At 41.2% G+C, this 27,211-nt stretch overlaps 1 protein-coding gene across 1 annotated transcript in view; it reads right to left on the bottom strand.

Annotated features, from left to right (window-relative positions):
• The window catches only part of LOC144826168 (embryonic protein UVS.2-like), a 177,308-nt gene that overhangs the window by 92,170 nt on the left and 57,927 nt on the right, over nt 1-27,211 (bottom strand). Inside the window, 2 exon segments of the mRNA XM_078684562.1 lie at nt 23,048-23,163; nt 26,045-26,172. Of these exon segments, the coding sequence (XP_078540688.1) occupies nt 23,048-23,163; nt 26,045-26,172 (244 nt within the window).

Below are 27,211 nucleotides of genomic sequence, written 5' to 3'. Positions count from 1 at the left end.
CGTACTTTTCAGACTTCGTTACAGAAATCTGAAAGAAGAGGACGGTCAGAAAACAAGGAAGAAAGAGTGAAGTCTAAAAGCGAACAACATGTTCAGAAAAACAAGAAACCTCAATTCACCCAAAAGAAAGTAGCAGGTCTAAAGATCAAACATGCCGAGGATCTTGAGGACACAACTCAAGAACGGGGAATGGGATCAGAAAATGTTGGACAGCGTAGCAGAAGTCACCATAGCTCGCAACAACTTGAAGGATCATCTGGAGACAGTGGACTTGAATGAATTCATTCAAGTTGAAACTGCAGATACCAGGGTTAGTTCTCCACATAAGTTATATGAAGTAACACTATGGATGGAGAGAGACATTCCACGAAAAGTGAGAGCACTATTTTGGGAGTGACTTTCTAGGGGCTATGACATTCTTCTCGCTGAACAGGACTGCCCACCACAATTTGTCAGGGAGTGCCCACATGGCGAAGACATCATTACGCCAGCCTTCTCCAACCACATTCCAATTCATTTAAAATATACTTATGCCAGACATTGGGCAGTAGCCCAGGCTCCAGCATTATATAAAAATCATGTAGGATGGGACGAGGATTCTCCTCACCATAAAATCCAACTAAAAAATCAACCAACTGCACAAAGGTAGTACCCATTTCAGCAAGAAGCTAAAAAACAGGTCAGGGAGATCTTAGATTAACTTAAGGGTGATTGAAACATGCACCTCATCCATGAACAATCCTTTGTCTCCTGTCTCCAAACCAGACAATATATATTGTCTAGTATTGGAATACAGACACTTAAATTCTTGTTGCAAAACATTTGCAGTACAAAATGCATATAATGCAGCATTAATGAAAAATAATATGCGTAAAACATAAGAAACCACATTAGATATTTCTAACGGTTTCTTCTGTCAAAATATTGCACCAGAAAGTAGGTATTTGACCGCTGTCTCAATTATGGGAACACAGAGTCACTTCTGTCGTCTCCCTCATGGATTCAAGAATAGTCCTGGGTTATTCTCAGCGAGGGTAACAGAGTTACTACAAACTTATGATGACGAGGCATCATCATATGTCGATGACATCTGTCTGACAGACGATGACTTAGATAGGCACTTGATCAGGATGAAAACCATTATACTGGGCTTCGCCTCTGAAGGGTATAAATTCAATTTTAAGAAATCAAGAATTGCCCACCTCAATGTCCTGTTTCTAGGATACAAGTTATCAAATGAAGGCAAAAGCCTGGCAGCCAACTTTTTAGAAAAGTGTGCTCTGCTCCAACCTTCATAAACGTTGAAAAACTTACAGTTGATTTTAGGTTTCCTGAATTTTGGAAGAACTTACATTCTAAACTATGCAGAAAGGGTTAAACCTCTCTACGAATTAATCAAACCCGATTTTAAAACAGTTAATTGGACACAAAATCACACAGAAATTTTGCGTTTATTGCAAACAGACATGTTAGCAACAAAACATTTGCAAACTTGCGTAAACTTGGTGATCCGAATCATTCCAGGACAATCCAGATTCAGGTGCTTAAACTTTAATGAAGGAGAAAAAGTACCAATAGCTTACAAATCACATTTTTACACACAAGCTGAAATGAAATTTACTGCTACAGAAAAAATTCTGACAGCTGTTCAAACTGCGGTAGCAAAAGAGAGAGCCCTCACACAGGGTAAGCGCATTATGGTCGTTACACCTGTACCTACCTTAGAGGCAGTGACAAAAGCAAGCATTCCTAATGCTAAGGCTTTACATCAAAGATAGATACAATGGGTTAATTATCTTGCTGCGACTGACGTTGAATACGTTTTTGATCCTTTTTTGCATTTTTACAATACGAACAAGAATGTCCTCTGTCTACTGAAATTCTGCCTCTAGAGCAGTATGAATGTATAATTTATACTGAAGGATCAGCTCAACCCGCTACGTGGGGTAAACAAGCCTAAGTTGCGGCGTGCGCAATCGTTAAAGGTCGTTGGCACGATGGCAAATTCCAACCTATGGTCCCTAAAACTCAATCTCTAGGAGATTGTACAGCTCAGCGAGCTTAACTACAAGCATTCAAGATGGAGCTTGAAAATACGGACCGCGAATTCCCCACATTCATAATGTGCGATTCGTATTACTGTGTTCAATCTTATAATGACTACTTGCAGAACTGGATTCAAAACGGTTACAAAGATGCAAAAGGAGGCACAATCAAGCATAAGTTCTTTTGGGAACAAGTAGTTCAGTTACGACAAGGACTACAAAACACTCATGTGATATATACACTGAGTCATCAGCGTGATGGCGTTCACGTTGCAGGGAATTCATTGGATGATGAAGCTGCAAAGGCAGCTGTGCAAACGGCTTCCATATCTTCAATTACTCGTTCAAAAACGAAATGAGACGGCGAAATAATGCGAGCTGTCAATGCTTCAAGCAAAGCCAGTGGTAAAACATTACCAAAAGGCTTTCCACTCAAATACTCATACATAACTGGTGCGAATAATGTTCCGTTTGCTCGAATCCCTGGAGTGGGGGATAGAGGAATTCCAAACATGGAACATAGATTAGGACTAATCTTAGCAGCACATGAAGGTCTCGCCTCTGCACATGCAGGTGTTTCCGCCACAGTATCATTATTAAAACAGAGATGCTGGTGGCCACGCATGAGGAAACAGACCAGAAACTACGTCTTGGACTGTGAAATATGCCAAAAGATTAAAGTCTCTACTGTGAAAAGTCCTGCGCAGTCGCCCCTGTTAATTTCAGATAAACCAATTGCTTGCGTTTACCTGGACCACTTTGTTCCCGTGCAAAGGGATGGTAACTATAAATATATCATGGTCGCAGCGGATTTGTGTTCAAGATTCATTTGGATGTGGCCTCAGCGCTCGGCTGATGCTCGAACTGTTATAAAAGATTTGCGAGTCTTTATAGGCACATACGCAGTCGGCACGCTACATTCTGACCAGGGTCCTGCGTTTAGTTCTCGAGCTTACAAGGAGGCCATGGCCAATCTGAGCGTTGCATTGCGGTACTCTAGTCCATTCCATCCTGAGGGAAATTCGGTTGTGGAGAGAAAAAACCAGGACATGAAGCAATCTATAAGAGCTAGGGTATTAGGCTCGGGTGATGGGTGGGTAAAACATCTAATAGGTGTCCAAAGTAGTCTTAACAATCTGTCAAGAAGTCCTCTTGGGGGTATCACTCCATATGAAGTCCTTTTTGGGACCAGAATGTTAGTATCAGACCTCGATTGTCAGACTTCAGTGGTAGACCAAAAACCCTTTGATATCAAAGATCGTTTGGCTGTTTTACAGGACTTAATTGAATTAAGAACGAAACAAAGTAACGTGTTCCTGAAGCCAAACGCCACTGAAGAGAAACAGACCATCCCAGCAAGGCCTGTATGGATCCCAAAGCTTGGTGATCTGGTCAGAGAAAAGATCGCGGACAAGAAGGAATTTGGGCCTTCTAACAGACAAACAGTACCTGTCCCAGCCATCCACGGATCAAGAACAGTTTTACTGCCGCCCCTTGCTGGAAAGAAGGAGAACAGGTTTGTGTCCAACGACCTGGTCAAACCACATCATGTGGCCGATCATAACCAGTAGGCCAAGTGGACTCTGCCAATATAGCAGACTTCCTAATCTGGCTACTATCCAAGAGGTTCAAACTGAGAGACTCATCACCTTTGAAGAATCTGCAGTGCGAAAAGAAGGACTATGGAACTTGCACCTCTTGAAACCCAAATAACAGTTTGTCAAGAAAAAATTGTCTGCAACAAAGTAGCACACGTCTACAATGAAGTAACAAGTGATCAAATGGTTCCAGCGATTTCAACGAATCCTGATGCAATCCCTACAATTGACAGAACTGCCTCTGGCTATTTCATTAACTTTGATACATTTTCAGAGGATCGCAGCGAGCCTGAAACAACGCCAGTAAAAAGAACTTTTAAAGAACAAGCAACAGACCTTTTTCAACACCTGGAAAAGACTTATCTGGTTTCGCCATGGATTGAAATTTGGATTGTTGTGGGTGTATTTTTTCTTCTACTTTGGTTGACTCTGGTAATAACTTTGGGAATGCTGATAACTGGAAGATATGTACAAAAGGACACAGCAAGTAAGAACATCAACTTACTCCTCAAACCACACAAATCATCTCATCCTGAACAAAGAGACTTGTCATCAGTGAACATCACAGCCGTTCCTATACCTGGGGGTATAGCTTGGGACAGAACTGATTATGACAGTTTTGGTCCATCAGAGCTGATGAAGATTCCACACATGTTCAAGATTTCCTTGAATGACTTTGTTTCATCTGGTACCTTTTCTGATGATTGGGACTTCGAGACTGTTAATAAAATGATGACAGACTTAGAAATGTCTGCAGTATTTACTAATCATGAATATTTAGAAGGTTCATCAGACTATGAATAAATATATTGTTATAATCATTATGGTCATCATTTCTTGCACAAATCTGCAAGCACTAGAAATATATTAATGTATAACCAATGGGAACATTGTCCTACGCCACCAAAGGGTAGCTCAAAAACATTTTTGGGAAAATGTCCATACTTTTCAGGTTTCAATGTTTCCAATCCAGAATCATTTTACTTTAAAAATGTTAATAGGACAGGGATGAAAAGTATGTTGACAAATACTAAACAGATTTATTCTGCAGCCTTTTATGCCCAACTGTCTAGTCATGGTTTCGACTTTTGGAAAGACAACATTGGGACAAAAACTGTCTGGGGTACTAAAGATTGGCAAGTGCAGGTGGTAGAAGTTTAATTCAGAGCCTGCATCATCCCTGAACAAATTACGTTTTTGAATGACACTGTCCAACAGACATCTTGTCTTGGATTAGCCAAGATTAAAGACATGAACAAACCATCCACACCTGCACCTGATAGCACTAACACTTCATTGGGGGAGGTCGACGTACAGACTATTTTGCATCACAACAGAACAGATCCAGATTAGAAAAAATGGTTGATCTGGCCCACAGACACAAACAACTGTCAAGATAGATCCCTGAACAAAACCGAGGGTTTCAAATTCAATAGGCCAGACCCAAGATATGTTCAAAGACAGCATCCAGGAATGGTAATAACGTACAGTGTAGGGAAACAATGCCTTGAATGCCTACATAGATCTACACTTAAGGATGTAAAGCAACACTTATCTTTACTTAAAGATGGTGCTGATCTTAGAGAATTCTTGCTAGGACCAAGAATACCGCGTCATAAATGTTTTATATATGCTGGTATCTATGCAGATTATAATGAAGCATGGAAGATTACTCAAGCGGACACTGCAGAAAGATTATGAGAAATTGATTGTATTCATTTAGAGAAAACTCTCTCTGTAGTTGACAATGGGTTAACAACTCTGTCGTCCAGGATATATTCATTGGACAGCATAGTGTATTCTGCCATAGACATCATGGAACAGTACTTGGTCATGTTGCAACATGGTCAGTCACAATTACGTTCTATCATGCTATTAGGCTGGACGTTGCAAAACCTTCGTTCAGGCTATGTGCCATGGTGTTTAATCAATACTACGTCACTGTTTTCAGAATTCAATCTCACTGATAAACAGATAAAATTGGAACAAAGGGGAGCAGACTATATAGTGCTTAGCATTGAAACACTGGAAAGATTGCCATTTACAGTCACAGACAAACCAGCTACTGAATGGATTATACATGGAACAATCACTCTGCCTGTTACAATTTTCCATTTTCAATATTGCTTAAAACACATACCACCAGGAATGTATGAAAGGTTGGGTAAAGAATATATCAAGACATCCTGGGAATTACCGTACACACACAGATGATGGAGTGGGGGGCGTGAAGTGTTTATTAGCGGGAAAAACTGTGAAAACGCACTAAGCTGTTCCCTCCTTTGTCAGGGTATAAGCCTACACGGGGCTTTCGATGGGTTCCTCTAACAACTTATCCTGCCACCTGCAAGGTTCTCCCGCTGCAGTGATTGATCCACTTTTTGAACAACTTTCAATTGGAAGTTACATTATGTTGAACAATCACAGCTGCTGTGGCATGTTGCCAGGAATACCATATCTAGTAACTGTGTCAGCCAGGGTCACTTGCTGTATGCAAGTATTGTTTCCTAAAACCAAGACAGACTGAGAGTTGCCACTTTGGCCTTCCCTGAACATCTCTTCTATACAAATTGATACTTTAAGCAGAATGAAAGCCATTCTTTTGCAAAAAATTGTGCCACTGACCTTGGCCAAAGAAACCTATGATCTGCAAGTCACAAGGACTTCTGCAGAGATACATGCCCCCTTAACTACTAATTGGCCTTTACATTTCTCAGAAATGTTAAGTCGTATCTTAAACATGTCTGATACGAGTGGTATCGTCCATGTATTTAAGACAGTATTTTCATGACTGTTAGCACCTTTTGAAGCAGTCATAGGAATATTTCCAAACTTCGTGCACTCTGTGTTTGGCGGATTGCCTCTTATTTTGGGACTCGCTGCAAGAATACTATTTTTGCTCCTATTGCTGCGATATGGCAAGCCAAATCACCAGCGACACCCAGTTCACCATGGAGAACACTCTTCTGGCGATGAAGTGTCGTGAGCGCATCGTCCGAATTCTGGGACTATCTTGTTTAGGAGAATTAAATTCCACATGGTTTCTGTCATTCAGACCAATTTGGCAGGATTGCATCATACTTGTTCTACGCTGCCTGCTATACGGAGAAAAATGCGTGCTAGACACCTGTCTGACACTCCCATCAGTCATGCCAACGGATGTTGATACTTTGCTTGAACCAGTAACGGCCCATGCACTGTGTTGTCCCCAGCGACTACCAATTCTGATGACGGCATTCATTGAGATCTCACAGACGCAAAATGCTGATGGTGAGGTACTTGAGGAAACAGGCACACAGGTACCATCTGATTTGAACATTGATAATGCGACCAATGCTGATGGCCGTGCTTCACATCTATGTGTGGTTAATCTTCTTAACGAGGTAATCCAACTTTCACCTACGATGGTAGACATATTTTTTACAGACTTAGAGGATTTGTTGTTTTCTCCAAACCCTAACACTGACTTTTGATTTTGGCACACAGTGTTTTGCGAGACTTTGAATTCGACTTTCATCTTTCAAAACAAAGTTCTAACTTTGGAACTCTTTTTCCTATGATTAATTTTCGTTTTTGAAAGTTGTATTTTTCATTTTTGGCACAAAGTAATCTGCTTAAAGTATAACTATTCATAGAGAACAAGAATTCTATGAAAACTTCCAGAGACAAAATTTGACCTTGTCCACATACAAACAGTTTTATGTAATCTGAAACGAAATGGTTTCGGCCTTTTTTCTTCTGTATTTACAAGCCATTTCATAAATGTAGATTTTCTTGATTCATTTAGTTAGCATTCGAAAATGTCAACATGTATGCTTAGAATGAAACATTGCTTTAAATGCGTACAGCACAAATGCTTTTATATGTACAAACGAGTCCAAATGCATTTTTTATGTTTTTCGGGTGGGTTTTACACACTTGTTCTATAGATGATTTTTAGATATGTTTATACATGTTTAGAACTTAGTATTTAATAGAAGTCATACATAAGAAAGAGGAGTGGGTGTTGTATGTCGTTTTAGGTTCCGTACGGATTTTCCCGATTCATGCCCTTATATAGGTACAATTCAAGTTGCCCTTATATAGGCATAGAAATCAAGCTCTTATTTAGGCATAGCCTATGCTAACCAAATACAGGCATGGCTACTTCCATCCGTTCACCAAAACGTCACAACGATTTCTTGGAAAACCAGCTTAAGCCGTTAGGGACTTCCCTTGGCTTGAATATTGATTTCTCCAAGAACTCAGTTAGTTATACAATGAACAACTATTCCCTAGAGGTTCTTTCATGACATTCATATGCCCAACTTTATGTCAAATATGGCATTCCTAAAGACCTTCAAGGTATAAATATAGCTTCACTTGCTATGGCAAAGCACGGTGGTTCGGAGCCATTCGATGACCTACTTGCCCGAAGCAGCTCGCTACAGCAAGTGCCGAAGGAAGCCAACTCTCCAGCTGACGCACTGATCAGGAAGCTGTCGTCCTCTGCCGAGAATCCAGCTCCAGTGTTTCTGACTCCCCTTGCGGGGTGTTGGGAACTCGAGTCCCAAGACAGAGATACCAGACCTCCTTAATTCTAAGGTATGGAGCTGATTAGAACCTAGAGAAACCTTTGGTAGATTCTTGGCAAAAGTAAACCTATGCAAAAGACCATTCTTACTTCTTCCCTCGTACTAGACTTAGGTCAGTTACATTGGGGTAGGCGTTTTCTAGAAGCACCAGTTGAGTATTTTAGCCTTTGTTATTTATGTATGTATTTTTATATGGCTTAGAAACCAAACAATGCTCCTACAGTATTATTTCATATTACTGTTTACGGTGTACGCATTACACTTTGTGATCTGCCTAACTATTGTAGCAGTTCACCTCTCTTGCATGAGAAAGAAGACTGTACTTTTCATTGAAAACGCCCGTCTCTCTATTTCTGTGCAACTCTGTAGAAACGAAGCATGCACGATTGACTTGGTGAAATACTTATCTATTGTTTCCACGACTCTGAAGATAGTTATTCCAGTCCTAGGGAAACGAAGTTGTCATGTTTATGCGGTTGTCAGACACGAATCCCTTCTTGAGAATTCGAGAACGTTTCTAGTGACCTCTGAGCTAGCAGGCACTCACAATTAAGTTGAGTATATTCGATAGAGGGATGTATGACATTACAACGCATGCTTTTACCACGCATGCCTTTACAACGCTATTTTTACAATGCATGCCTTTACAACGCATAGTGCTTTGGGGCGCTAGATAGTGAATAGTTTAATTTACTATTCCAACTCCAGTCCCCGTGGATAGTAGGAAAGGTGTTGGATAGTAAATTAAACCTATTCCCTATCCTAGAGCGGCCCCCAGGGCAATGCGTTGTAATGGTTTGCGTTGTAAAAGTTGCGTCGTAAAGTCACTGCGTGGTAAAAGTTGCGTTGTAAAGGATGTTTCCCTAGATAGAGACCTACTGACCTAAGTCCTACGTAATATCTATAGGATATATTATTCAAATGCGCAGAGCCTATTGGGAATATAGGAACTACTGCTTTGATCACCTGTTTGTGGACGTTTTCCCCAATTGCCTCTATTCTGCATGCGCACGTGGAATCTGATATCTGTATTGAAATGATTTCCTTTAAAATGCTGGCTTTAATAATATAGTTTTAAAACAAAATTTCAGCTGCTGAAAGGAAACATTTTTTCACGTTGCTTCTGTATCAGCCTCAGATTACTTCGTCTGGCAAAAGAAGAGCTTCTGCTGGTAAAGAAGTGATTGCCTTAATGATACTGGCTTTGCTGTACCCAGTTTTGAGTGCAATGGGAAGCTCTCAGTATAGCAGAAAGGGCCGAGTTTTGTAGTGCCATTCCAGGCGATATCTCTTAAGGTCATTTACTTTCTCCCAGCAGAGCAAACAGGTGACTTTATCTTTTGACAATTCAACAAACAAGAATTCTTCTTCCCATGCTGTCTGAAATGCCCTGTGTTCACTCTGTAGGGATCTTAGTCTTTTGCAAGACTGTAAGCCTTTGTGGAGCTCTCCAGCTTGATTGTTATTGTGCAGTAAGTGACGCGGACCATGAATCAGATATTCCGCCTCACGACCGATGGAATGAAACCGCGTCACAACCGATACCGCCGATGGACCGACACCACCTCAAGAGCGATGGACCAACACCGTCTCATGACCGATGGACTGATACTGCCTTACGACCAGCACCACCTCACGACCAATGGAAAGACACCACCTCACGAACGATACCTCGGCTTACAACAAAAGTGAGCAACTCCAAAGTATTGTTCTTTGTTTAATCATACAATGTAATGTGTAAAAAGAGAGGCATGCAGATTGCGATTCAACATTTAATTGTAAACACACATATTGGCCCATAGAAGCATGTTATAAAAAGGAATATTTGCAATTATGCTTGCAAGAAGGCCGTTATCCTAATTTGATGGCTAAAAGGTACCCCACCTGGCCACATCTAATTTTGTCTGCACACCCCAGAGGCGAAAGCAGCAAACACAGCATCAAATTGTATCAATTTGTTACCCAATTGCGCATTTAAACCATGCCTAAAATTTGGGCTTATTTTGACTTTAAAACCACAAAACTGAACAATTCCCAATTATGGGGTGTTTCAGGCTAGCTCAGGATGCTCTTCTCTTAATGTGGGGCCAATTGTTCTTGGAAGAATACTGTTTCAGTTCATACAGCAGGAATGCTGTGTGGCCGCATCATTCATTCAAATGGGAGAGTGTAATTCATAATTCCAATCTGCAAGGAGATAATCGCCAACAGGCATAAAACCAGTACTTTTTAGCCTTTCTCTTGCTGGGCACATGTGACATGATGTTAAAGACTCCCTAGAAGCCATCTGACGTTTAATGGGTCCTGCTGAATATTTCCAATGCAATAGTTGTATTTACTCTTAACAAATACTGTCAATATTTATATTTTTACTGAAATCTGTGTGTTTCTGACCATAGTTTGTCATGTGTGCCTTGTTATGACAATCACTCAATTACCTGCTTTTAGGTCCTCAGTTTTGCAGAGCAGATCTACCACATGGTGATCAGCAATAAATCTTCTTTCTTACATTAAAATTTTACGGGATGTGATTTATCTCCAGCTAATAATAAAGTGGTTATAGCTGGCAAGTGTTCAGATTGTTTAAGTATTGTTTAAGTCTTCAGATTGCCCATGTGTGACATCTTCATTTTTTCAGCATGCCTATGTGTGCTATTTAGTCGTTATTGCAAACACGCTGTGCGCTGCCGACGCAGACAACGTTGCTGCCTCGCTTTTTTCCATTTGACAAATCGTGACGTCCTATCACCTGCAATTGAAGTAGCAAACCCTATGAAAGTGAATGGTGGCTTTGCTCTACTTCTTTTTCAAACTATGTTCTAAGCATTTTCTACATTGAAGTTCCTGATTTAATATTGACAGAGTGTCCGTACCTTCTGATCTTTATCAGTCAATACCACTGACCCAAATAGGAAGTGGATTTTTCATTTTGTTGAAGGGTCATCACTTAGATGTATAAAGCCTATGTCCTGATGATGGTCTCATGAAATAATATCGCAAAGACCGAAACATCGACTATTGAGTCCAATTCTGCACGTTACTCATCAACCACGATTGATTTTCATTTACTCTTTGAGTTGAAGTCATTGTGTTACTTTATTTCAGTAGTTTGGACCTACTTTCTGATGTATTATAGGAGTGTGTAAGATACCCCTTGTATATCTGAAATGCATTTTTCTGTACCCTGTTAAATTTCAAATCTTTTTGTCTTTAAGAAAATAACAATCTTTTTGACACATAAACCTGGTTTTTGTAGTCATTTATTTTGTTAGTGTGGTAACATTATCCTCTTGTTGTAGAGATACCTTTTATTCTCAGCCACTAACTTACAGTAGTGTGGGTTCCTAATTAATCAGAGTCCCAAAGTTGCTGATATTAATAACTTGAATAAAGTCCCTTGCTGGCCTATTTTTCTCAATTTCATACAGAGCACAGGGGAAGAACAAAATGACAGCGAAAGACAGCACGGGGACAGAGAGAGAAGAGATGGCACAGCTCAAAGTGAGCTAATATAGTGGGATAGAGTCCATGAAATCAACGGTCCCACGTAGTGATGGCCAAATAAAATGAACTATAAAACAGTGCAAATATGAGCCAGCACCTTCAGCTAGAGCTAAAACATCTACAGATTACTAGATATCTCTACTGTCAGCTATTGTCCACTGCAAGGACCCAACACCACATCTACAAACTAGAGGTAATCTCTAACAAGAGGTTTTGTATATTGCCTAGGCCTAACAATCACAGTTCCAGGATATACAAGTGTCCAGGAGACTGGTGCAGGGTCTTTCACCACTGAAGGCCTGGTCCACGTACACATGAATGAGGCAGTTCATAGACAAATGAACCACATACATGCATGTCATTAATATAGCCATCTGCACACCCAGGGCAAACAACTCTGAACAGCTAGGTTTTCAGACAATACTGCAACAGCAATTTTCCTGATGCAGTTTGGAGTATGATTTCACGTTGGTATTTCATAAAATAATGTGCTTTCTCTCACTTAATACCCCTACCAATCCGCATTCTTGTCCCTTTTAGCTGCCCCTTAAGACCCTCTTGTGCACCTTGCTTGTATTATAATGTATTTTAATATCATGTGCCAGCGTGATTGTTGGTAACTATGAAGCTCATCCCTCCCTCCCCCCAGCCTTACTGACCTAGTTGTGTCTCAAATCCACAATGAAAATTGCAGAAAAGTGCAATGCTACTGAACAGGCATGAAGAAAACAAAGAAACAGACATTCAAGTAACCAAAATTGGGAAATCTTACAAATATCCCATGAAAACAAGTTGCAGCTCAAACACAGAAATGCTCTTCCTTGCTATCAGAAAATGTTGTGATGGTGTGAAAAAGCACTGCCACATATAGCTCTGTCTAAATACCACCTAATAAACGTGTGTACCTGGAAGCCCACAGAATTATAAATGGACAACAATGAAAAATCCCTTCTGCAGGTGCTCGCAAGGTACCAAATCCTATATGCTGCACCAGATCACCTTGCTCACTCCAAATGCATTTTATTTATTTATTGATTTAAACTTATAAGGCGCGCAGCTACCCGCAGTGGGTTTCCCGGCGCCAAGGGATAGACTGAAGAAGAATGAACTACCAAGCAACTGTCAATGAAACTACTGAAGAAGACTGCTCAGATTACTGCTGAAAAAGCCACGTTTTTAAACCCCTACGGAAGCGAAAAAGATCCGTCTCCAACTTCAGGGTCACGGCAGGGCATTCCAAGATTTAGTGCGTGGATGAGAAAAGGAGCGGCCGCCCATCTTCACCAACCTAAATCTAGGGACAATAAAATCTCCTTTTCCTGAAGATCTCAGACTGCGACTGGGCTTATAAGCATGAATGAGATTCTCTAGGTACCTCGGGGCAGAGCCCTGTTTTATCTTAAAGATGTGACATAAGGCCTTGAATTTAATTCTCGTTATTCTCAGCCAATGCAGATCGCGTAGGGCTTGAAGGGCAGATGTTCTACGAGGAACATTGCGTAAAAGCCGTGCGGCCACATTTTGGACGACCTGGAGTTTACTCACTGTTGTTGAATCGGCACCAAGATAGAGGACATTCCCGTAGTCCAGGCGAGAGATTACCAATGCCTGGACCACAGTCCTCTGTTTAGAGGCGGGAAGCATCCACAAGATTTTTTGAAGCCATTTTAAGGGGGCAAAACAGATGGAAGCCACCCTAACAGCCTGTTGCCGCATTGTGAGCTTCTCGTCAATGAGGAATCCGAGATTGCGAACCTGAGCAACGGGTTGAGGGGTAGGACCCATACTCTCGGGCCAATGTTGAGGACCCCATAGATCTTTACCCTTGCCGAGGATCACAACCTCGATCTTATCCCCATTTAACTTGAGGAAATTAACCTGCATCCACTCTGCCACTCGGGTCAAAACCTGCTTAAGAGCCGAGATGTTATTACCTTCCCTATTAGAGAGGGAGAAAATGATTTGTGTATCATCGGCGTAATGAAATAAAGTCAGACCGGCTTCCTCCACAATAGTGGCCAGGGGTCTAACATAGATGTTAAATAGTAGTGGACTGAGAATCGACCCCTAGAGAACGCCATATGCTGATGAACATATTTTTGAGGATGCTTTGGCTGAGAAAAGTTGGAAAGTACCACCACTTAAAAAAGAGGCTATCCAAGCCAGAGCGGAGCCCCCAACTCCCAAGGATTGGAGAGTTGCAAGAAGGATGGAGTGGGACACGGTATCGAACGCCGCACTTAAATCCAAAAGAATAAGTGCAGATATATCCCCGCGATCGATACCGTGCCGTAAATTCTCGGTAACTCCTAGAAGTGTGGTCTCTGTGGAATGGTGTGCTCTAAAGCCGGATTGCGATGGATGCAAAAAGCCCGAACTCTCTACCAAGAGAGTCAGCTGTGAGTTGATGTGCCTTTCCAAGATCTTAGAAAAAATGGGCAGCAACGAGATAGGCCTGAAGTTGGATAGATTGGAGACATCCGCTTCAGCCTTTTTAAGCAGAGGGATAACCATTGCATGTTTCCACTCCTGTGGAACACGAGATTCTATCAACGAAGTGATGTATTATAATTTTTTGCGCCATACATGATAAGTAAAATAGGCGGCCAAAGAAGTTAGTATGCGTGCAGGGAGGAGGTAAGCAGGCTTGCCCCCTGCTGCAGTGCTCAATGCCGGCAGATAGCGCTGGCAGAAGGTGGCGCGGGGAGAAGAGGCTGCGGGCAGAAACATCATCAGCGAAGGCGGCGGAGAGTGCTGGCTGCAAGCAGTGTGTGCTGTACAGCAAGGAAGAAAGCAGTCTGGCCCCCTGCTGCAGTCCTTAATTGCAGTGGGGTGTTCTGGCTGCAGGCGGCGTGAGTTGGGCAGCGAGGAGGAAAGCTGGCTGGCCTACTGCTGCAGTCCTCAATGGCGGCAGATAGTTAGATAGGGGCAACTCTTTCGTTGGCGGCTAGCCAACGCCGCGAGGTGTGACCCGCCTTGCGACACGGACCTGCAGAGCCGGGCAAGACCTGGCTCTGGGCCACAGGGGTGGAAACAGCACGAGATGGTGAAATATTAATGACAGACTGGACTCCCTGCTTGTGGCCACTGGGGAATATGGCGAAAATCGGACTCACAGCAACACCCACATGGGGACACAACGATTTGAGACTGCAAAGACCAGCTACCCTTGCGGCAAGAGAACACGCCCATCATAGGCGGGACTATAATTTGAAAGCAGGTTTTCTCACCGAGTTTCTGTTGCTGTCTTTGCTTGTTTGGCTCGTGAGCACGGGAGTGATCCTGAAACGCGTTGAGCCTTGATAAATAAAAGCAGAGTTTTCCACAAGCTGCCTTCGTCATCTTTGAGGCTGATGTTTCCTTTGCGGTCTACCTCACAGGGGCAACTCTTTCATTGGTGTATATATATATATATATACATATTACCTACTGGCGATAGCCAGTAGGTATATATAGTTAGGACCTAGCTACCATAGGAAATCCGCAACATTCTATTGGGAATAACTTTGGCGCTGGTTGAGGAATTTGCGTGTAAATTTCCAAAATTTTGGCCAGCTCCGCTGCGCTCCTTCCCTGAAAGTTTCGGGGGGATTCGTGAAGTGGGGGCTGAGAAAAAAGGGGGATCCCAAAACGTGTTTTCCCCATGTTAATTTCCATAGGACGTTCTGACAAGTCTACAGCCCGAACCGCTGAACGGAATTACACCAAACTTGGCAAAATTGTAGGGACTGGTACGCAGAAGTGCCTTTGCTATATTTGGTGAAAATTGCTCCAGTGGTTTTTATGAAAATTAACTTCAAAAACATATATATATCTGGGCGGAGCCTAACCACACATCTGATCTGATTGGCTGTCAGCACTTCATCCAAGAAGTGTTGGCAGTCATCTTGGGACCAATATACATGATAGAACCTCATTAAAAGCATTGTAGTTAATAGAGGGTTTTAGGACTTTAGTTACATTATAAATCCTTTGTTGATGGTACCATACTCATTTTAGGAATTGTGGTGTGTTCTAAGGTCATTTTACCATGTGAAAAAGCCTTCTGCTGGGATATCATGAATCATGTTTGAAAGAAAACTATTATCTCATGCTTTTCCCACAGTGGTTTGGAAGGGGATCTATAAGCTAAACTGAAAGCATATTTTCTGTAAATTCACATTATCTTTCTCAGTCATGAGAGAATGAAGTCTGACATTCTCAGTAAAACATGTACATCCAACAAGGACAGAGACTGTCAGTTGATTCCGTTGTGTTCTACTGCAGCCTCCTAGAGTGTTCTAAAGAACAACTAGAGCGCTAACAGTCCTACTTATTACTAAGGTATGGCACACCTGAAGTCATCTTGATTGGAATAAAGTGGTAACTCTTAAAACATTTAATTTAAAAAGGAACAAAATGAGGGGGTATATTTTGCCATAGAAAGTATGATTAGTGCTGCAGAAAGAAAAATTAGGGCACATTTTGAGTGACTTCTCAAATCCTCTTCTATTTCATTAAAAAATTCTGACATGCAGTCTCCCAAGATGGCCACCAGGGACAAAAGAGCCCAAATGTAGCCCAAATATCACCCAGATGTGGCCCAAGTATAGCCCAATGACAGAATGTCCCAGAGTGTTCTAAAGAACAACTAGAGCGTTAACAGTCCTACTTATTACAAAGGTATCGCACACCTGAAGCCATCTTGATTGGAATAAAGTGGTAACTCTTAAAACATTTAATTTAAAAAGGAACACAATGAGGGGGTATATTTTGCCATAGAAAGTATGATTAGTGCTGCAGAAAGAAAAATTAGGGCACATTTTGAGTGACTTCTCAAATCCTCTTCAATTTCATTAAAAGATTCTGACATGCAGTCTCCCAAGATGGCCACCAGAGGCAAAAGAGCCTAAATGTAGCCCAAATATCACCCAGATGTAGCCCAAGTATAGCCCAATGACATAATGTCCCAGAGTGTTCTAAAGAACAACTAGAGCGCTAACAGTCTTACTTATGACAAAAGTATGGCACACCAGAAGCCATCTTGATTGGAATGAAGTGGTAAGTCTGAAAACATTTGATTTAAAAAGGAACAAAATGAGGGGGTTCATTTTGCCATATAAAGTATGATTAGTGCTTCAGAAAGAAAAATTAGGGCACATTTTGAGTGACTTCTCAAATCCTCTTCTATTTCATTAAAAACATTCTGACATGCAGACTGAAACATGCCCTTTGAATACCAGCAGCAGACTTCCCTGGTGAGCAGTAGCTTTACTACAGTGATCTAATGAGCAACTAGAGTGCTAACATTCAGAATTTATGGCAAATGTGTGACACATCTGAATGCCTTCTTGATGGAACCAAAGTAAACAAGCATTGAAAAAGCAATAGATCTCACCCTCGTTTAAGTTAAAGCCATTCTGATTGTAATGAGGTGGCTTTTTAGCTTTGCTTTTATTAGTGTTTTTTAAACTTTCATGTAAATAACATGCATATGTATGCATATATGTATATGTATGCATGCATTTATATTTGTATTTATATAGATATACAGATGATATATGTTTATATATGTATGTGTATATATATATATATATATATATATATACACATACATATATAAATGCATATGCATATATATGCATATATATATGTGTGTATATGTGTGCGTGTAGAGAGAGGTAGAGAGGTAGAGGTGTAACGGTAGAGAGGTAGAGGTAGAGAGGTAGAGGTAGAGAGGTAAAGACTAGTAGAGAGAGAAGTAGAGAGAGGTAGAGAGGTAGAGAGTAGAGAGTGAGCAATAGAGAGTAGAGAATGAGTAGTAGAGAGTAGTAGAGAGCAGTAGAGAGAGTAGCAGAGAGTGAGTAGTAGAGAGTAGTAGAGTGAATAGTAGAGTGAGTAGTAGAGAGTAGTAGAGAGTGAGTAGTAGAGAGTGAGTAGGAGTAGTAGAGAGTAGTAAAGAGTAAGTAGTGGAGTGAGTAGTAGAGAGCAGTAGAGAGTGAGCAGTAGAGAGTAGTAGAGAGTGAGTAGTAGAGAGTAGTAGAGAGTGAGTAGCAGAGAGAGAGAATAGTAGAGAGTAGTAGAGAGTGAGTAGTAGAGAGAGTAGTAGAGAGTGAGTAGTAGAGAGTAGTAGAGAGTGAGTAGTAGAGTGAGTAGTAGAGAGTGAGTAGTAGAGAGTTGTAGAGAGAGAGTAGTAGTGAGTGAGTAGTAGAGAGTAGTAGAGAGTGAGTAGTAAAGAGTGAGTAGTAGAGAGAGAGTAGTAGAGAGTGAGTAGTAGAGAGTAGAGGGTAGTAGAGAGTGAGTAGTAGAGAGTAGTATAAAGTGAGTAGTAGGGAGTGAGTAGTAGAGAGAGAGTAGTAGAGAGTAGTAGAGTAGTAGAGAATGAGTAGTAGAGAGTGAGTATTAGAGAGTAGTGGAGTAGGAGAGAGTAAGTAGTAGAGAGTAGTGGAGAATATTCCAAAGTTTGGCACAGCACCACTTGCACAATAAATCCAATCAAATCATATCATATCAGTGAAGCGCTGAATCTTGGTGTATGTTCAAATGCTTTTATTTTCCTTAAGTTTATGTACCACAGCCAGCCGACACGTTTCGTTCTGCACAACAGAACTTCTTCAGGGCGTTCTTATTTCCTTCAAGTTATGTCGGTATCCTGTTGTCATATAACAAGATATTTCTTCCAAATGTTAGACGAGACGTAAGTACATTCTTATTCAAAGTGAATAGGTATCAATTTTACCCACACAATTCGGGCAGACTTGAGTAATTTATAGCATCCTCAAAGTCAGTCTTTCAAAAATTCCAAAGTATAGGACATGATAATCCAAATCCAAATGTTTCTCAAGAAAAGTCATTTTTAATAGTTCGGAATATCGGCGTTTGGGCAGATATGACCCAGGGACCCCCAGTATGCAAGGGGAATTAGTCCCCCCTCTGCAAACGCGCCAGTGGCCTGCGTTGCAGAGAGGTGTAAAAAGGGGCATAGCCTCATTACACCTCTGTGCAATGCAACCCCCTGGCGCATACTGGAGGTTCCAGGTGGGCTAGTTGGCCCCCAGGGACCCCTAGTATGCAAGGGGAATTAGTTCCTCCTCTTCAAACATGCACGGGGGCTGCGTTGCAGAGAGGTGTAAAAAAGGGTGTGGCCTCATTACACCTCTCTGCAATGCAGCTCCCTGGCGCATACTGGAGGCTCCTGGTGGGCTAGTTGGCCCCCAGGGACCCCCAGTATGCAAGGGGAATTAGTTCCCCCTCTTCAAACATGCACGGGGCTGCGTTGCAGAAGGTGTAAAAAGGGGCGTGGCTTCATTACACCTCTCTGCAATGCAGTCCCCTGGCGCAAACTGGAGATTCCTAGTGGGCTTTCAGGTCTTATATAGTTATGAATTAGCATTAAAAAAACCTTTGAAATTCACTGAAAAAAACATAGGTTTCAGGCCTTATATAGATAGGAATTAGCATTTAAAAAACCTTGCAAATTCACAGAAAAAAACATAGGTTTCAGGCCTTATATAGTTAGGAATTAGCATTTAAAAAACCTTTGAAATTCACTGAAAAACCGTAGGTTTCTGGCCTTACATAGTTAGGAATTGGCATTTAAAAAACCTTTAAAATTCACAGAAAAAAACAATACTTTTTAGGGGTGTTATAGTTAGCTGGACATTTCACCCATACAAAACCATTGAAATTGCTCCTATATAGTTAGTTGTACTAACTATATTTCGCGCACCCGCAATCCACTGCTGATGATGTCACATATTACATCATTCATGACATGGTCAGTGACATCACTGATGACATCTCAAATGACATCACTGATGACATCATCCATGTGACAATCACATACACCTTTTCATACACTAGTAAAATCTTTCATCACTCTTTGTAAAATACAGAGTATCATATTTGAATCCATTGTTACAGCAATACAAGTATCTAAAAACCCACTCAGTGATTCATAGATGTATACACACATCTAATCACTTACCTGTAGATTCACTCATACATGCTGTCAATGAACAATAGAACACTATCAAAAATACTTATACACCTAAATCGACATTACACACCAGCACACATCCTATTCGCATATGAAGTCATCCTACTCACTTATGCAAACAATGGATCATACTTACATATTTACTTAGCTACACACTTATACAAACACAACTTCATCTATTCATTTATATAGTAAGTCATACTTAGTGAATTGTAAAATCATTATTACAAGTATAAAGTTATCCATACAGTCACTCACACAATCATTGAGTCTTATGTATACCTATTTATATACAACAACTGACACATACACTGCCTTTTATTTTTCTAGTTTGTTGGAAATGTACCATTGAGAAATATATTTGCTCATCACCACACCCATAAAGATATTCACTCACCCAAACAACTGTTAGAACATGTAGTTTTAACTTCATATATCTAGTGAATCAACTATTCACACATCTTTGGGCAGTCACACCCCCCCACCGAACCACACACACATTCACACTCCCATACAAATACTTAGTTAGCTAATCAATAACTAATATAGACTTTCACATAGCTAGTAACCAACTGAAGAACCTGTTTACACCACAACTGACAAAGTGATACAATCTAACCACATAACCAAACCCCAGGTATCTTTGCAGTATTAGTGTGCCTGGACAACAGGAGTTCCCAGAAGACATTCGTCACCAAACACTGTGCCTCAAATTTGGACACAGCTACCCATTATAGGCTGGCTGCCACCCAGACCATGCATGCTGACCTTATCACTGACTTTATGTTACTTTTCGGTTGTTTTCTTTTGCATGTTTAACCGACTGAGTATGTGCAACCTAAAAACATTTAATAACTATCTAATTAACCTTCTTTATGGAAACAGGCGGGGATGCGGAAAGCAGATATCCAAGAGGTTTTTGGTAGAAACCCTAATTTGTGCTTCAGAGCTGCCAAAAGATGTAATTGTATGTGGGTTCTTCTGAGCAGTGGGAGTAAAGCACAACTCACTAATATTGCTGGGTGTGCACTGCAGTGAGAGAGAGACAGACAGAGAGAGACAGACAAAGAGAGACTGAGAGAGAGAGTGAGAGAGAGAGAGAAAGACAGAGAGAGACTATGGGGTCGATTCCGATTCGGGAAAAAAACGTCCGTACGATTTGTATCCGGAGCCCTCTCCGTACAAATCGTACCGGTCCATCTGAGTCGCGTAGTACGATCCGTATTCCGTGAATCTGTCCGAATCTTCATGATCCGTACGTATTGCAAGACTGAAAGCGGGAACCGTACAACTTGTACACATGCCGTACGACCCGACGAGTACAATCCGGACCGGGGTAAGGACGTGATTCGTACGTTCCACGTCGAGTCGTATGGAAAAGCACACAAACACATACACACCGTACGGTCCGTACCCCCATGATCGCAGGGGTACGCACCGTACCCCTGCGATCATGGGGTGTACGAGCCGTACCCCATGTAGGATGGGTGTACGAGCCGTACCCCATGTACGATGGGTGTACGAGCCGTACCCCATGTACGATGGGTAGACCCATCGTACATGGGGTACGGCTCGTACACCCCATGATCGCAGGGGTACGGTGCTTATCCCTGCGATCATGGGGGGTACGCACCGTACCCGGGGGGCCGTTCTGTACCTGTTTCAGCGCGAACTCTGCTTTTAGGGCTGTTTTCAGCTCCCGTAGAAAAAGGGTTGTACGGTGCGTACCCGACACGTATCGTACTTGCTGGGTCATAAAAACCAGCCGCGAACCGTACACTTTTTGGGATACCCTCTGTTTCTGAACCTCTCTCGCAAGTGTGACAGTTCTTTTTTACTCTCATTATTGTCACTACAGTTGCGTTTAGCTCTTAAACATTCCCCATAGGGGATCCTACTTTTGAAATTGATGGGTTGAAAACTGGAAGCATGTAGCAACGTATTACCCGCTGTGGGTTGTCTATATAATATTTTTGCTACTTTCCTGTCCTGGATATATATATATATAAAAAAAACGAAAGTATGTCTGTCTGTCTGTCTGTCTGTTTGTCCTTTATGCATTACTACACCATTCATCCGATCGCCATGAAACTTTGGGAAGTTGTTGAGTACACTCCGGCAAAGGTTTCTCGCATAATTTTTTTTTTTAAATATCAGCCCCCCAGGGCCTTCATAATCTTTCGAATTGTACGTACCAGACGGAAAAACAACAAATCGTGTATCCACAAGCACTCAAATAAATAAATGGAATTAAAACACCATTCATCTGATCGCCATGAAACTTTGGGAAGTTGTTGAGTACACTCCCACAAATGTTTCTGGCATAATCTCTTTTTGAAATATTGGCCCCCCAGGGCCCTCATAATCTTTCGAATTGTACGCACCAGACGGAAAAACAACAAATCGTGTATCCACAAGCACTTGAATAAATAAATAGAATTAAAACACCATTCATCTGATCGCCATAAAACTTTGGGAAGTTGTTGAGTACACTCCCACGAAGGTTTCTGGCATAAAGATCTTTTAAATATCGGCCCCCCAGGGCCCTCATAATCTTTAGAATACTGATGTACGCACAAGACGGAAAAACAAAAAATCGTGTATCCACAAGCACTCGAATAAATAAATAGAATTAAAACGACACTTTGAAATGTTTTCCATATTAAAATGAATACGTTTCAATAAAAATGACCGAATGTAAATTGAATGTTATCATAACGAGTTTCCTTAAATTACCTTTTTTCGGAGATCGCAGCAACGCCCGACGGGTAAGCTAATATATATATATATATATATATATATATATATATATATATATATATATATATATATATATATATATATATATATATATATATATATATATATATATATATATATATATATATATACATATATATATATATATATATATATATATACTCTCATTTGCATGAAATACCAAAATAATTCCCTTTTTTTTACAAGTACTGGGTCTCCAGTTTCTCTGGGAGTGCCGCCGTAGCCACTGGTATATAAATATATATATATATATATACAAGTTCAAATTGTGCCTCAAAGACAGACCACATGGGGACAGTACACAAAGGTGAGAAAGAATGTCAGTGCAGTTCCCCAGAGGTAATGGGCATGTAATGGGTTAACCTATTATTAGACAGTGTATCAGAACAGAATACTGGGAAACACAGCCATAGGAATTACCCCCTGAGTGTCTGGTACCAGAATATGGAGTTTTAAATTTAAAATACACGATTTGTACTTGAGTAAAGTCTAACTTAGTTCCAATATAGTAATATGGCAGGATGGAAAGCATGTCTAGCTCAATCAGCTTCTCTTTGAAGGTCGTACCTTATCAGAAGACACTCGGATCAGATAGACACAGTTGACGTTGTTTGGGTACGAGGAAGGGTTATTGGGAGATGCCAGGGTGCCAGTCGGGTCAGAGAATAGAGTGCTGCAAACACCTGAAACAAAACATGAAAATGTAAATTCTTTAAATATTAATGTCTTGAAACTACACAATGAACCTGACAGGTAGAGTTACCTTCCTCCAAGGGCTCCTACTGAGAATTTCTCAGTTAGGTTCACTTGTATTAAAAGAGGCATTCTTATACCACCACCAAGAAGTAGTTCCTTGACCTAAACAATGATCTTTGTGGCTGGTTCAGGTTTTAGCAATGATATGGAAGCACACACAAGAAAATAAGTAGGTACCAACATCTACAGTGGGCACATAGAGATTCAACAAAAACAACCCAGTAGGGGTAGGATAGGTTTTTGGAGGCATAGATGAAAAGAATCTCTGCAAAAGCAGAATATTTTGGACCAAGAACAAAATCTTTCTATCACTTCACACTCTCTGTACTGGTCTGTAGTGAGTTGTGGATTCAGATCAAAGGAACATACATGGTGTGAATAGCTATAAAGCCACTTAACTCCTAATGCGAAGAAAACATGCAACCCAACATTAGGTACATTTTCATAACTAGGAATCCAAAGTTCATAATACATAAAGGGAAGAACATGGGGCATAGCATAAATCGAACATTACCACCACCTGAAACACCAATATAAGAGGAATATTTTTCAATAAGAAAGAAATTCTGCTCAAACCCCATCAGGTTAAGAATTTTGAGATTGAGTCAAGGGATAAATGATGGCATTCACCTGTTCACCAAATAATAAATAATAGAATCCCCCCCAGTGGCTAAATGGAAGGATCCCATCAGTGAATGGGTACCGGGTTCACTGCATGATATGAATTCCAGGATGTTATGAAAGGGAGAATGTTGATTTTCCAATAAAGGGATGGATGGAAGAATACAAACAGTAGATGAATGCTTGGATCCCATAAAAGAACAATGATGGGATCTCATCGGTGGATGTAGCCAGGATGTTTTGCGTATGTGAATGCTGGGATTCCATTGTGTGTCAGTTGTTCAATCAAATTAAGGCAGTAGTACTGATATCCTATTGGGAAACATGTCCTGGTATCTCATCAGGAGATCAGTAAGGATCTTGCCAAGGAGAATTCAAAACAATGCATTGCCTTTGCAATGCGGGAGGAACAACAAATGTGTCTGAACCACTCATTCCATTTCCAACACAAGTCTTTACAACAACATGCATTAGGTAAAGCGGCGTTATAATTTAACGTCCAACACTTTCCCTACTGTTGCAGGGACTGGAGTTTGGAATCGTAAATTATACTATTCCAAAGTCCAGCCCCCCCCAAGGTAAGTTGTTGCAGCGTCTTGCATTGTAAATAGAATGTGTGGTTCAGATGCATTTGTTGTTCCGGCCCCTGTTAAGGAACATGTGGGAAAGGAAAGTGTGGTTGTATCTTATAACCTCCTGTCAGTAGACTAATACTGAAAACATAGCCATAAATAAATAGATAGATCTTGTTTACATATGAATGCTGTGATCTAATTAGTAGGAAACTCCAGTATCCACGAATCTATGCTCGGAGTTGAATACTGGGATCCACAAGTAAATAAACGCTGGGATACCGGCATGGACTGAAGGCTGACATCTCACCAGGGATAGATGCTAGCATCCAATAAGAGAATAAGTGCTGGAATTCAATCAGGGAATCCATCCTGGAATCGAATCAGAGAATAACTACTGGAATCCAATCAGGGAATAACCACTGGAATCCAATCAGTAAATAAATGCTAGGATACAATCGGGATAAATGTTGGGTTCTTATCAGGGGTTAAATACTGGGATCCAATCAGGAGATATATGCTGGCATCAAGTCATGTGCTAAATTCTGAGCTCCAATCTGGTAATAAATGCTGGAATCCTATTGGGGGACAAGTGTTGAGATCCTATCAGAGAAAAATGCTGGGATTGCATCAGGAGAAGACAAAGGCTGTAATTCAGCTAGGGGATAAATGCTGGGATCTTATCGAGAGATAAACGCTGAGATTTCATTCTATCAGCAGGAAGAACAGAGAATGGCGATTGGAGCAGGTTTTAGGTCTCAGCAGGGCAATTAGTCAGTTCTATTTGTCTGCCTTAGCTAAAGATGGTGAAACATGTTTATCTTGGCTGATACTGTTAGATTTATCAGCCTCATTCCACACAGTAGACCATGACCTACTGCTTGAATGGCAGCCACTGTGTTAAATGCAGCGCTAGAATGGTTCAGATATTTTCCTGACAGAACAGACACAAAAGGGCTTAATTACAAGAGACCGGAGCGTCACTTTTTTTGATGCTCCTCTGACGCAGGCATCTCAATAATATCTCTGAGGCGATGCAAAGCCTCCCTATATGGCTTTACATGACCTCATAGATATAGAGTAAGGCAAGTCAGGACAAAGTGAGGCATTTTCTTACCCCGCATCAAGAAGATGCTCCATGGCTGTTGAGGTGGGTGTTCCCATGTAACATCCCTGAAATTTGATTATGCCCCAGATTTACAAAATTCACTTAGACCTGGGGCAGCTCCAAAACCTTACGCATCCCAAGGGCAGGCGTAACGAGAAGAAATGTTTTTATTTCTCCTAGTTTTTTCCTCTTTCCATGTGTGCTACACTCTGCAGTACATATCAAATGAGGAAATCGCCTCTCTGGATTGTTTTTGTGCAGGAAGGTGTCTGCAAGGGTGTCTGCATTGGTGCTAGGCAGCAAATTGTGTACCAGCGCAGGGGGAAAGGACAGGAATCCACCGTATTTCATCAATACAAATAAAATTAAAATAAAAAGTCCCATGATGAATGATATTGGTGGATATTGAGCTGGAATCATTACAAATGTGATATTACAGCCTAGGAGGAAAAGATTATATGACTGTTATGAAGTTTCAGTATCAATCTGTAGACATCCACTCCTTACCGCACTGGTATAGGGTTTTGATTTTGGAAACGTCCAGGTTGCTAAGCCCAATTCTTTGTCCGACGGGTACGTCAGGATTTGGCTTGGGGATGATGGACGGCTGTCCAGATGTGTTACTGAAAGCATACCTGGAGAAATGAAGACATCACAGGTAAAGTCAGCATGTACGTGCAATTATAGTTAATTATTTACACAGTTCATATAAAACACTACCGCAAGTTAAGGTGAGTCCACATTGGGAACAGGTGAGGGTGAAATATTTTGTGTTTGCTTAAAACATTGCATATCTTAAAACATTGCATATTTAAATTCAGCATCAATGATTTTCTAGAATTAGCCCCCTGCAGATCCTGCCCAGCTCAGTCTAAAACGTTTCAGTTCTCCTTTTCATGAGTCACTAAGCCATGGGGGCAGCACACGCCCACCTCAGCGCCTTTTCCCTCACTTACCATCTCAAATCCTAAAAAGTACTGATATGAAAAACTCCTCCAGTGGGGTCTCATGATATTTCCTCTTTTGATAGAGGTTGCATCAGCACTGAGGCATCATCCTCATGCAATTCATCAACAATGGCACAACCACTCTAAACCGAGTTATTCACCAATTAAGACAACATTTCCCTGCCCTTCCTCACATGTGGACATTACATTTTTTGGAAGATGTTTACTGACACAGCAAAGACTCAACTTCACTTTCTTACTTCATTATCTATGGTGGTTCAACACTGTGGCACCTACATATGCCAGCCCAGCCATCTTTCCGTACCCTACTTCATATACAGAGCTTTGGTCCTAACAAATCATGTTGACCAACACAGCCATGATGGTGCTACCCTTCTTCACCCATGGACGTTCCACTTTACGAGGACATGTTCACTGGCACAGCCATGACTCTACTGCTCTTTCTCACTTTCATCACCTAAGGCACTTCCACTTTCTGGCACTCATGACTCCAACACAGCCATCCTTCCATTGCATCTCTTCTAGTCTAATAGACACAGTTAGCACTCTGGTGCCCTTCCTCTCATATTCAGATTCTAATATGCACCATGCTCTGCTACCTGTACCCCCACCACCATCAAATGTGAAATATACACCACCCTCTACTTCCTCAGTCCAGCAATCTCAGGGCTGAACAAAGAGATCACATCACAGGGTGTGATTTAGG

This window comes from Lissotriton helveticus, chromosome 3_2 (assembly GCF_964261635.1).
Source record: "Lissotriton helveticus chromosome 3_2, aLisHel1.1, whole genome shotgun sequence".
Lineage (NCBI taxonomy): Eukaryota > Metazoa > Chordata > Amphibia > Caudata > Salamandridae > Lissotriton > Lissotriton helveticus.
The sequence above is the reverse complement of the archived record's forward strand: the minus strand, read 5'-3'. Positions and strand labels throughout refer to the sequence as shown.